This window comes from Sturnus vulgaris, chromosome 16, assembly GCF_052056855.1.
Source record: "Sturnus vulgaris isolate bStuVul1 chromosome 16, bStuVul1.hap1, whole genome shotgun sequence".
Classification (NCBI taxonomy): Eukaryota; Metazoa; Chordata; class Aves; order Passeriformes; family Sturnidae; genus Sturnus; species Sturnus vulgaris.
Window position 1 is genome coordinate 7595074 of NC_142258.1, and position 13480 is coordinate 7608553.

The window sequence follows — 13480 nt, forward strand, 5'->3', positions numbered from 1 at the left end:
TTAGGAGAAATATATTTTTATTAATTTCTCGTTTATTTGGAATTTTCAAAGCTTCATCGTTTAACCCATTTTTTTAAAAAGAAAGATGTTTATACAAATTGCAGTAAAAAAAAACCTAGAGGTCTGTATGAACCTGAGTCTTTCTCTCTCCCATTCCACACTTTGAATTACTTGCACTTCCTTCCTTCTGAAAATTTATAGGTTGATGGCAAAAATGGTTCCACTACCACATATCCACAAGAACGTTCTCTCCTTTTTCTTCCACGGTTTGTTTTTCCCAATGTTCTCGTTCTGCTTTGCTTCATGACAACCTGCTCTGTGTCATGTGTTATGGCTGCTACATGTGATGGAGAATTTCTCTCCTGGTTTTCCAGATCATTTTTGCTGCTGTCATTCTCTTGCCCACTCTTTGTTCTTTAGAACCTTTCTCTGGATTTTCCCAGTAGCTGTCTTTGGCAGCTCCTGAACAAACTCCACCTGAAAGGCAAAAATGCTTCCTGTAGCCAAACAATTGTGGTTAATTTCCCAGGTGCAACAAAAGATAGTGAAAACACTTTCAGCATGGGCTAACTGGGGATAAACACATGGGAAGCTGCACAACCATGGCTGGAATAGTGAAATTCCTTACTACACTTTGTAGCTACTGCACAGACAGTACTTGCAGGGAGATGTACCATGACCTCTAGGAGCTGAGTGCTTCAACTTTCAGAACAGGGAGTTACTGGTGTCTTTCCTAGTGAGAAGAGATGGATTCCAATCCACTGATGCCAGCAGGAACTTCAGGTTTCACAGGCGGCTGTGAGTCAGAGGAGAGCTCAAGGTAGAACTGGTTAGAATGGAATGCCTTGCCCATCTGAGCTGCTGTGAAAACTCCTGTACTCCATGAAAGAAAGACTGGGTCCTCATGAAGTAAAATTTCATGGCCATTGCCTCCCTCCAGGCACTTTCTAGCACACACAGCCAACCCAAGGCTACAGCTGCAACAGACCCTGTAATCTACTTTCATTTTATCTAACTCAGGTTGGAGTGTTTGTCAGAATGCTGTTGAAAAAGAGATGAGGCAGGACAAAAAATGCTCTGTTTCTGGTACAATGAGAGAGCCTGTCTTCTTGGGCTGTGCTTACCTTCCTTGGATACTTGTAAGGTGCAGTCACCTTCTTGACATGTTGTTGGAGTTCTAGAGTTAATTTTTCTGGATCGTGTGATACAAAATCAGGAGCTAAAACAATGAAGGCTTTGACCACCTGTGCCACAAAAATGAAGGGATTCCATTAACTTGCAGAGGTGGCAATAAAGGAATACATTTGTTGTGAAAAGCGAGTGTCTCAATTGAGAATGCCAAAATGTGAGCTCTTTCTTTAATTTCCCTTTTCATTAGCTGTTATCAACTGCTGAGCTACGAAGGACCCATTCTGCAGCAGAGAATGTTTTGCTGTTTTCCACTTTTTTTTCTTAACTTTGTACATTATTAAACTTTCAAGAAGTTCTAGTACAGAAAATAAAGAGAGATTAAAATCTCATCCCAGTTGCTCAAAGAAATGTTGCAAAGTTGGAAAGTATAAAACAAAACTCTGGATGTCATTGATATAGTGCACTAAGTGACAAAATGATAAATAAATGAAATTTCATTGCTTAGGTAAAAGCATGTCATCATTAGTCTGAAAAGTCAAACTATTTTCCCCCGTTGAAACCTGCAAACAGAGAAATAATTCTGAAATTGTAAGATCTATTAAGATATGGATTAAAAAAATATTAGTCCATTTAATTTCCAAAATCTACAATTTATCGAAGCCTAGTACATACAGGGATACTGATGTTTAGAATAAAGGGCATTTCTTTTACATCTTTTCTCTATTTTGTTTTACCTCCCCTCGCACTGGGTCAGGACTGCTGACAACAGCCACGTCTGAGACTGCTGGGTGCTGTATCAATGCACTCTCCACTTCAAATGGGCCAATGCGGTACCTAGGGGGGCACAAAGACACATCAGCCCCAGCAGCATGCACCAGTCCATTGGTCTTTGCATTTTCCTTCATGAGGCAAATCTAAAAGGCAATGCCTTACCCAGCAGAATTAATGATATCATCAGCTCTTCCAACAAACCACACATATCCCTCTTCATCCATAGTGCCTCTATCTCCAGTTATGTAAAAATCTCCACGTACAGAGGCAGCAGTTTTCTCTGGATTATCCTGGCAACAATCAAACATTTTCAAAAAAGTATCTTACTGTTAGTGGATTTTAATGCATTTACTTTGCAGTGATGCTAAAAATGAACAATTGTTCTCAAGACGAGTGTGTTCAATACTGCTTTATGTTCACAATTAAATAAACAGTGCCACGTTAGCAGTTTTGTTGTGGGAACATATGAGTGTGGACAAAAGCACTTTTTAAGTAGAGATTTCTGTTCTATAGAGAAAAGGCCATGCTCTATCAAAATGCCCATTCACCACTGGAAATGGCTAAAATGTGTAATCCACTCTGTTCAGGGAAATGATTTATCATTGCAGGAGGTTGCCAAAATAACTTCCACACAAAGGAAACTTTTTCCTCTTAATTGTCAAACCAAACACAAATGAGGTGACCTGCAGGAAAAAACATTATCTGACCTTCAGGACCTACATATCCAGTGTAATCTCTTGGTTACACAGGAAACACATTCTGACAAAAGAAGACATAGTGAAAACCTGAAATAACAGTATTGAAAGTAAAGAAGATTTTTATGACATAGTGAGAAATGACTTTGTGCAGGTTATTGTATGAGGATGCTACAAGTATACAAACATTATGGGAGTTCAGAAGAGGATTAAAAACATAGGTAGGTTCCCCAAAACCTATTGAATATGACAGTTCCAATACAGGGGAGAATATCTTTAAGTTTGCCTGATTCCACTGTTTCCTTAAGAATGTCCTGCACCTCAGCACTACCACAGATGAACAGTTGCTTAGGTGGACCTTTGACCTGAACCAAGATATCTCCTCTTGGGTGTGTTTTCTTAACCTGGATCAGCTTTCAGTGGGTAGAGCTTTCCCATTTGAAAAGTGGTGTTTGATTACGTGTGCCACTACCTCAGAACCGTATGATTCTCTACATGTGAGGGGTTTTGCTGTAGCTTGTGTTTGTGCTGTTGATCTTGTGCACATGACTGGCTCTTGTACAAAGGTTTCTCTGACTGCAGGGACTGCTGGAGTGGGGGTACCTCTGACAGTGGTATGAGGGAATAAAATACTTGTGCCTTGGAAAGACTCTCTAAGCTTCTGATGTATAAGAGAGGAATTTATGTGTATTCTTCCATAATGTTTAACCAAACACAGGAATGGAATAGAGGGAAAAGAGTGTACTCTGAACAGGAAGTGTATGGCAACTGCTTGGTACACAACTGGAACAAAGCATCCCCTGGTTAATGTTGCATTTTGAAGCTACACTGTCAGTCAGTCTGTTCCTGGAACTATGCACTGATCAGGCTCAAAGTCCTCAAGTAACCCAGTGAGACCTTCTGAAGATCCTGCATGGAATTCTGCTCCTGGCAGAACTTTGCCCTGGCTCCCTCCGGCTCTCTCAGCAGGCACAGACACAGCAAGTCAGGCTCACCAAGTACTCGGAGAACAGACAGAAGGGTCGCGTGGGCTGCACTCGCACAGCAATGGTGCCCTCTTCTCCTGCAGGCACAACGGCCCCGTGCTCATCTACGATCTGCAGAAAGGACAGACACAGCAGCAGTGCTTTGATCAGCTCACAGGAACATCTGCTCCAGCTCCGTGCAGGCCACTGAGGGACACGGACAGCACAGCCTCACTGTTCTACCCACAGCTGCCACCTGTGCCCTTACCTGCACATCATAAGGGGGAACAGCTCTTCCCAAAGAGCCAGGTTTAATTTTCATTCCTTTCATATTGGCACAGATTGTCACCTGCAGAAGAGATTTGTAAAGGATTTTTAAAATTGTTGCAACATCTTATAAATTTTATTATGGTTTGCACTAGACAGGACTCCTCTTTGTGACTTTATTGTGACAAGGGCTGAATCAGGACCAAAGCAATGTGGTTCTTGAGAACATCAGTCTGGGATGTGAGCTGCTTTAATATTTTTCATTAAAACCTCAGACAGGACAATTTGATACCCAGAGCAAATATTCTGTCTTAGTTTTGCTTTTGAAATAAAAATGGTGAAGTTTTTAAATAATAAATTAATAAATGTAATTACATTTATTGCAAACGTACTGTTTCGGTCTGGCCATAACCTTCATGGATATCCAGCCCTGTCTGGATTTTCCACTTCGCAAACACTTCAGGATTGAGTGCTTCCCCTCCAGTTACACAGTGCTTCAGACTCGGGAACTTGTATCTTGAGAGGTAGAGCAAATGAAATAATTGTCTTAACTCTTGAAAAGAACAGTAAATAGATTTAACGGAAAAGCATCCCTCAGCCTTCCAAGGAAGTACAACTAAAACTTCACAAGCTCCTTTGGAAATGGCAGTAATCATCCTATTATGCACACCTGGACTAGACTCCTAGATTGCTTGATTCAGTGCCACTGAAGATGACATGGTTTATCTCTGTGTCACTAGAAGTAGGTTTTCCTGCTGGAAAACGCATGAACAAAAGTATTTCCTTGGGAGAGCTGACATAAAAGGAGAAAACTGAACAAGCACATCAGATGAGCGTGGAAAGCTGAGGTATGTACCAACAGTCAAGATCAGATATAACACAGAGAATTTCCTAAAGCAAAAGGAACGATGAACAGGAAGACAGAGGCTGAGCTCTGCTAAACCTGGGTTGGCTTTGGTCAGGATGAAAGACCTAGGTGACAAGAGTAAGTACCTTACCAAAGATGTGAAAACTCCTTACAAACCAATTCTCACAAGCTGGGTATTTTAGAGAGTAACAAACTGGTGGGAAGAGCTGCCAAATAACTCTCAGCATGTGAAACTCCTCTAACTGCTCCCTTCATTCTCAAACATGTGAGAACAGCTCCATGGTGCAATGGTGCCTAAAACATTGTCTTAACCTGAACTGTGAACCCTAAGTCCAGAGGAAGTGACAACTTAAAAATCCTCCCTTGTTTCCTCTGTGCTGTCTATTCAAAGGCCCAGTCCTGAAGCCCAAGTAGCCCATGCTGTGGCTAATTATTCTCACATTTCAAAACTGAGGGCCTTCTTTACTGACAGCAAGTTGTGCTCCTTAGATTGCATTTAACAGAAAAAAAAAATTAAGGAACCTAAGGAACTAAGCATGCAGAGCTGTCCAGCACTGTACCCCAGCCTCCCTCCCCTCCCTGCTGTACCTGCTCACATCATGTTGGACCAGCATGCGGAAGGCGGTGGGAGCCGTGCAGAAGGTGGTGATGGGATATCTTGAGAGAGTCTAGGAAAACAGGAAGATATTGTGCTGAAAAGAAAGTGTAATTCTGGGTCTGACCTTGTAAATGTGCAGGTGATTAACAAAAGAGGCCAATGTTGAGGGGAATCAATCAGCAGATTGGTTTAAAGTGACTTAGGGGAGGAATAGGCACTCTGGCAACTCACTAAAAATTCAGGAAAACAGAGCCTTAGTTCAGGTTTATGCCATACTCTGGCCCATACTCAGTCTGACCCCACAGCAGCTACAATTCCATACCTGAAGTGAGGTTTAGGTTCAATATTGGACAACACAGCAGTGATCCCGAGATCTTTATATCCTGCATCTTCCTCCAGTTGTCCTCTACACTCACACCATGACACATGGCCTAACCAGGAGGGAAAACACCTGCTCCTCAGTGGGCACCAAACGGAGGGATGATTCCTTTCAGATGTGGGAAGTATTATCCTTGCTGCTACTGAGCAGTGGCACTTATGAACTGGAGCCCAGTTTGTTTCCTTCATTACGTAAAATAGAAATAAATATCACAATATAAAATATTAAGCTTACCTCTGCAATAACTTCTGATTTGAACTGTGGCATATTGTGTACAAAGACACAGGATCCACAGATCCATGGTGCAAAAACACTGCTCCAAGCTGCTTTTACCCAGCCAGTATCAGAGGTATTCCACATTATATCTGAAGGAGTCAAGTTCATCCAATACCTGATGAAAAAGCAGAGATGAAAGAAATGCTGCAGAGAATGTGAGAGACCCAGGCCCAGGTCATAACAGGAGGCTTCCATTAATAGATGTGGTGTCAGCAAGTGGGACTCTGTAGGAAATTTGAGAGAGTTGAAGAGTCTTAATTATTCTCTTCATTCCCTCCTACTTAATATTTTTCTTGTGAGCAGTGCAAAACATCTTTGTCTTGAGTTGCAGAATCTGGATCTAGAGCAGAACCCAGATCATCTGGAGTAGGCTTTCCCCACCTGGTGCAGTTGAGACATCAGCTAAGTCACGGCTCATTTCTCCAGGACACTAAACAAGTTACTTCTCTGGACCCTTGACCACCAGCTTCCAACTCAGAGTGCTTTGGGAAAGGTAGCCTTTAACTTTCAAGATGAGGAGGATGCAAGATACTGCATTCATTAAATGCCTACATTTACTGGAATTTTATGGTCATATGTTCAGTTTAATGCTGATCATGTCACTTAGTCAGGACCCTGGGAGGAACTGCAAGGTAATACCTGCCAGAGATTGTAAATCCAATGCCATAACTGCTGTGGGACTGCATCACCATTTTTGGGAAGCCTGTAGTTCCACTGGTAAAATAGATAAGCATTGGGTCTTGGCTCCTTGTCTTGACACATTGATGGTCAGCAGATGCAACCCTTCAGAAGAAATTATATAATCCAGTCATTACATGCAGTTTTCCACCATGGCAACATTTTTATTATTTAGGAGTTCAACAGGAGCCTGTCCCCAAACTGAATGATCTCACCAATTGTTGTGGTTAAACGTAGGTTTGGTTTTTGGTTGTGGAGGGAGTCCACTAGCTGCGGAAGTGGCTCCCTGTGGGGACCGGGCAGAACCAGTCAGCTACCTAGGTTAGAAGATTGATACGTGGTTAAAGCACTGAAAAGAGCTCGGTACCCTCTGTAGAAAAGCTCATTTAAAAACGAACAAAGCCTGGGAAAGCTCTCTTGGCTTCTGGCTTGGAGGAGCCCGGGCCAGACCCACATGGCTGGATGGGCTCAGCCTGCGGCTCGGCTGGAGTTTATGCCACAGCCAGGACTGTGCCAGCACCACTGAGACTGCTTGGCCGAGGTCATGGCTACCACGGCATGGCTCGCAAAATGAACTTTGTTTACTCCAGGACCAGGGCCAGGAGTGGCCCCACAGCTGGCACTGGGGGCGGCCCTGAGGCCTGGAATGGCCGGGGCCGGGATTCTGCGGCCCACGCCGGCATGGCTGGGGCAGCATGACTTGCAATAGACTTTGTTTGCTTGGCTGTTTTTAGCCAGCCATGCTGGGGACAGACAGACAAAAGCAGCAGCAGCAGTTTTGTTTCTTTTCCCCGAGCTCCACACGAAGAAAAGGTGCAGGGATGGCAATGGGCAGCCAGCGTGACTCGCACAGTGCCATCGGCAACCATGAGGAGGGACACAGCGATTCCTCAATTGCAGAGCCTGGACAAGGTCAACCTTTTAATGCTACAGAACTCTATAAAAACTGTTTCAATCGATAAAGCTCGAAATGAGCTTTATCCAAATGAGCCTATGAACACCGTTCTCTCCCAAATCACAAAAAGGGTGAGGACACATAGAGGAAACAACTTGGGACTCTGAGGTCAGTGAAGAAGTCAAATTCTAGATGGGAGGGGATTTGAGGAGATATATTAGTCTTGGGCTGAAATCCTCTTGTAAGGTTATAGGGAAGATATAATTGGTACATCAGACTTTTCGTCTGTAGCTCATAGATATGCATAGAAATGGGGAGATGTAGCATTCTAACACAACTGTAAGCTGTGGCACCAGTATTGAAATGAGCAGTTGTTGCATTAGCTGTAATCCAATGACAAGCTTGAACTGAGAGAGATGAGAAACTTTGCCTCCAGAGATGGGAGCAGAAAACCTTTGTTCCCAGAGATAAAAGAACTTTTGTTTCTATACTAGAGCAGCTCATTCTTAGAATTGTACCCCAATAAGTTGACTTGGCCCATGAAAGCAGTTGTGGGAAAGCTGCAAGGTATGGAGGGACTTTCACACTGCAAACAGATTTTTCCTTTCTTGGGTGGCTGATTTGCTGTGACATTGAAGCCATGAGAACTATTTCCATAGCATGACAAGAGAGAGAGACTCTTCTCCCTAAAGAACTGAAGAAAGACTATTCTAGAGGTGGTAAACTGACTGAAAGCCCCAGGCTTTGTCTCTTTATGTTGTCAGTGGGAAGGAAAAGAGGGCAAGGGGGAGAAATGTTCTAAAGGTTTATTCTGATTTTCTTACCATTTTTCTTTCAATTTTGTTAATAAAGTTTTTCTTTTACCCTGTAAAGTTTTGAGCCTGTTTTGCCCTCTTCCTCCTAATCCATAACTAACAGTAGGAAATGAAAAAATAATTACCAGTGGGTGTATTGGCACTAAACCCACTACATAATTGGTACATTGGCTGGGAAACTCAAATTAGCAAACCAAAACTGCTACACTAAATAAGTGTAACACAGGTAAGAACAGTTAGAGAACACATATTTCTTTTAATGAGTATGCCCTGTATGGCACAACTTTTAATACCACAGAATATTTCAGTGACTTTATCTGCAACTGTTTTAGCAAGGACACTCCACGTGCTGATTTTGGAACAGCAGCCAAAAATCAGTGGCTGCCTCACACAAGCAAAAACCAACCTCCAACTTGAAATCAATAACTAAGGTTATTATGCCAAGGACAGTGGTCTTATTACTAAGAGGATACCATTTATGTTCAAGAGACTGATTGACAGTTCAGATCCTCTGAGCTCTCAGGATAGTAAAGGGAAGAAATAGCTGAGCACCAAGAGTTGGCAATGGATATTTTCCCATTTAATCAAGAGCCATTAGAATGGGCTCCAGCAGACAAGTTCCTAACATTGGTTTAGAACTCTGTGTGCTTGTCTGGTGATCACAGTAGATTACATTTTGATTGCTTCTAAAAGCTAGCAGGCTGCTAAGTGAAGCTGAAGGACATGAACTTGGCTCCCAAAACCTGGACTGGGTGAACCTCTACCAATGTAATCACAAAACAGGGAGCTGACAGAGGGATGCAAAAATGTAACTCATTTGGATTTTGAAAATTCCCCCCAAAACTCAGCAATGTCACCTGACTGGTACAGCTCCCTTCAGCTCACAGGCATGATGGTGAAAGAGCTGGATACTCACGCAAGGAGTTCTTTGAGGTTCAGCCACCCAGCCCTGCTCCCTTGGCCTACAATGAGTTTACTTTTCAGGAACTGGCTGCCAGGCAGGACAGATTCCACTGCAGGTGCCAGTGTGTCACTGGTAATGATACACTTGGCCTTTGAAGCCTGGAGTCGGTATGAGATGTCTTTGGCTGTTAGTTGGGATGTTCCTGGAATAAGGACAATTCCTGGAAAGAAGCAATTGAGAAAACTCAGTATTTCCCAAAGATACTTGGTTGTGTCTCTCTGTTGATGCCGATTTTATCTCTCATGGATGTTCAGCAGTTTAACAGCAGAACAAAATAGATATCTTGCATTATTAATGACTCTAATCATATAAATTCTTCCATTGTACATTCATCTCCCTTTCAATGGATGTGGTCAAGCCTGGCTTTAGGCTGCAGCCATTCACCCCTCATGGCTTCACCTGAGGATGCCATTTGACTGGACCATGCCTGTCCCTGTGGTTCCTGTGTGGGTGCTGCCAATTCTCCTTCTAGGCAAAAGATCAGTTGTAGAGGTCACATTAGAATGTTCCTGTGTGCATTTTCTTCACTGCCATCTAACACAGGGCTTGTAGCCTGTATTTGCTTTCTCTCTGCACCCAACAATCAGGGGGTCCCTCACCTGTTCGCATGCAGGCCACATTCAGGAGCCACCACTCAGGAACACGAGGCAGAACTGCAATGACTCTGTCTCCTCTCTGCAAACCACAGGCCTCAGAAAGGACATTGGCTGCCTTCCTGGACAGAGAGCCCAGCTCCTCAAAGCTCCACTTCACCTCCTCTCCCTCATCATTGACCCACCAAAAAGCTGGATTTGCTGGTTTTCTTCCATCCTACAACACGTGACAAGATATTAAAATAAGACATACCTTAAAAGGTTTCATTTCAATATAAATCATCCTTGGCAACTACTCTCTTAGGGTGATAACCATCTTTCTGACAAACAAAATAAAATGATGCCAATATTTTCCAGGATCCATCAGTAAAACTGTATCCTCTGAGATTTGTTCCACTTTGTCCGGGTTTTGTCTGGGATAGAGTAAGCACTGCTTAGCAACAACTAAAGCAAGGACTTCCCATTTTTTCACACTCTGCCAACAAGGAGGTGCATGAAAAGCTGGAGAGATCATAGACAGCTGACCTGAACTGTCCAAGGGATATTCCACAGCACAGAAGATCCTGTTCTGTTTATATCCTGGTGGGAAGTTGGTTGAGAGGTGCCACTCACTGTTTGGGGACAAGGTGGGTGTTGATCATTGGACAGTTGTGTTGTGCATCATTTGTCTTTTCTGGGTTTTCTTTGTTGCTCTCTCTTTTTGTTTTCTACCTTTTCATCACTGCTACTTCCGCTAATACTTCTACAATAGTGATAATTATTATTAATATTCTTCCTCTTCTTATATTTTATTTCAATTCTTAAACTGTTCTTTCCTCAACCCATGTGTTTTACCTTTTTTATTCTTCTAATTCTCCTCCCCATCCCACTGGGGAGTGTGTGTGTGTGTCTGTGTGTGTGTGTGATCCAGCAGCACTGTGGTTTTTACTTGACAGCTGGCGTTAAACTACAACTCAATGTCTATAAAATAAAAGACAAATACTACCTTTTCCAGTCGTGCCCACTCATCTAAGACATCACTTGCAAAGTTGAAATATTCTGGAAGTTCCGTTTTGCACCGGTTTATAGATTCATAATAGGAAACAATCTGAGATGTAAGAAGCCTGTTGTTTCCATGGAATGATCTGGAAGGTGACCTGAGAATCCACAAACACTGAGGAATCCAGGATTTAATAAATGTTCTCATGATATATGATGCTTTATCAGATGGTGAAGGGAAGAATCAGGTGTACACCTTATGAATCAGTCACCTGGAATGAAAGAAAATACATTTTAAACCAGACAGTTATTGGATGCCGTCTAGTTTGTGATGCTGGATGAATTAATGCAAACCAGCTTGAATAAATAGGTTGTTTGAACACATCCCTGTTTCCCCTATTATTTTATGTTCCTTCTTTTCTTGTAAAGGGATAGTGCAGTGCTTTTCGTTAGAATATTTGTCCTCTACTTTGTCAGCTGATGAATGACTCACATATCTCATCTCTAAAATTTCACTTGCCAGTCCTTTTCTCAATATCTATGTCTGGATTCCTGTAAATTTTATGTTACTTTGCCTGCTTACAGAAATAAAATGCCACTACTTTTAAAGTATTTTAGGAGACTATCACCTTGACTTGAAACTGTCTCTGTAATTATGTTATGCCTTAAACCTGCACTAGATGGCGAGTCACACTGAATTTATGCACCAATAAAACTGATGAATCTCTGATTTATTTTCTTATGAGTTCTATTGTCTTTGAGGGAATGAAACAAGCACAAAATAGACAGTAGGTGAGCAAAGGTGGAGTGTCAAAGACTTCCATTTGCTTTACACTTCAGCTGAAGTTTGCAGCTGAGGAAAAGATACATGTTGTAAAATGAACTTGCAAAGAAAGTGCCAACACTTCTAGTTTCTCCTAGTACAGGTACATATGGAAGAGACAGAATGGATAATGCCACAGGTATTTAAAGCCTGAAAGTCAAGAAAACTGGATTTTCACTCAGAGGTGCAGAGTCATAAACTTGTTCTGAGTGTAACGAAGTCTTTAAGGATATACCCATATATCTAAGGGATTTTTTTCCCCAATTCAATGAAATCAGCTTTGCTTTTATCTTTTTTGTGCCATGATGTGTTCCTTATTTAATAGCCAGCAGTACATACCTGTTTCCCAGGGATTCTATGCAGTTACTTTCACCTTTGCATTATTTATTGCAAGCATAGGTGTAGTGAGAGCATCCAGTGTTCAATGCCAATAAATAACAGTAACTGGCATCACTCTGAAATCACTGTCTTTGCAAGGCAAACCAGAGAAATTGAGACAGAAGGAGCACATATAAGGTATGTCTAATGGCTCTTAACCACATATTTTAAAGGGTGTAAGTGGTAACTAAGCAGAAGGCTCTAGGATATTATTTATTCTGAATCCAGTGTTTCCTGCTGACTGGACTGTGATTTCTGCAGAGGGCAGATTTTCCATAGCTCTCAAACTACAAAGCACAAAAAGGAAGCCAAAGCTAGCTAGTACTGATGAAGAAATGTACAGAATGTGACCTTATCTGCTCTATGTCTAAAAGAAAACATTGCTCTCCACCAGTTCACTTCCACATAAATCTCACTCCTTTCCTCATTGCAAATCTGTCCTGGCAGAATGGACTGTGTATGCTCCTCCTTTTTCTGCAGTTTCCTTTCAGGACACAGAAGTTAGAAGCCCTTTCCATGATGGAGCCTATTTCCTGGTAGGAGGTTTCCAGGAGGGATTTAAGTTGACAAAAATTTGTTTTAGTGGCAGACAGGGGAAAACCAGCTCTCTCAGCAAATGGTTTTGTCATCCTCCCTTTTCTCTGGGAGCCTTAGGCTGTATTCTGAGCTTAAACACTGCCTGCTCAGCTCAAACAAACCTTGTTAGTTTTAGCCTGCAATTCTGAGAGATGCTTTTTAACCTTACTAGTATGTTGCTTGAAAGACATGTTTGGAAAGGAAAGATGTCTTCTTTCTTTCTGTTATGAAGAGAAAGAGACCACAAAGTCAAATGGGAGACTCTTATCTTTCTACTTCTTTTTCTCCTTTAGTACCTGATTGCTGAATCTGTATTTATGTGTGATCTTATCTTGCAAGCAGCCTGAATACACAGCTCCTGATTTCATTAGGCACAGCTCTACAAGTACTAATAGAACACATCTCAAGGTGCATTACAACACGAAGCTTTTGAGACTGATAGAAAAGTTTGCTGGAAACTCAGCCCCACTCACAGCAGGCAGGAGAACAGACTAAATTGCAGCAATATGCTCCCCAAGACCCTCCACCCACAGAAAATAGAGGCTACCACATCAACCCCACTTTTGAACATGCCTTCTTTTTAGTGGTGCCCTCCTGGATAAAAAGTCTGCTAAAGGCAAGAGGTGCAAAGCATCACTTACTACTCCTCAAGAAGAAAGAGTCATTATTGAAGGAATTTCTTCTTGGTTCTACTAATCCAGACTCATGGGTTGTCAAGTCAGCTCTGTCCTTCATGCCACTGAAACAATCACTAGAATACCTGATCTCCTCTACCACATACAGCTTTGGGGGTAAAGTTCACAAATTTCATAAGAGTTTAAGGGTCAAAG

The 13480-nt window shown here is 42.1% G+C and overlaps 1 protein-coding gene across 2 annotated transcripts in view; it reads right to left on the minus strand.

Annotated features, from left to right (window-relative positions):
- The window catches only part of LOC106862062 (acyl-coenzyme A synthetase ACSM4, mitochondrial-like), a 25972-nt gene continuing 12492 nt past the window's right edge, over positions 1-13480 (minus strand). The window contains exons 1-14 of one of the 2 annotated variants that reach the window (XM_088174390.1): positions 13292-13409; positions 10881-11145; positions 9902-10112; positions 9255-9462; positions 6590-6733; positions 5909-6065; positions 5286-5365; positions 4222-4345; positions 3831-3911; positions 3593-3694; positions 2065-2192; positions 1866-1965; positions 1125-1244; positions 1-477 (exon numbers count right to left, since the gene is read on the minus strand). In XM_088174390.1, the coding sequence (XP_088030516.1) occupies positions 391-477; positions 1125-1244; positions 1866-1965; positions 2065-2192; positions 3593-3694; positions 3831-3911; positions 4222-4345; positions 5286-5365; positions 5909-6065; positions 6590-6733; positions 9255-9462; positions 9902-10112; positions 10881-11081 (1743 nt within the window). In that variant the 5' untranslated portion in view covers positions 11082-11145; positions 13292-13409 and the 3' untranslated portion in view covers positions 1-390. Of the gene's footprint in view, positions 478-1124; positions 1245-1865; positions 1966-2064; positions 2193-3592; positions 3695-3830; positions 3912-4221; positions 4346-5285; positions 5366-5908; positions 6066-6589; positions 6734-9254; positions 9463-9901; positions 10113-10880; positions 11146-13291; positions 13410-13480 lie in introns of those variants that run through there. The other variant, XM_088174391.1, reaches the window with a different exon arrangement.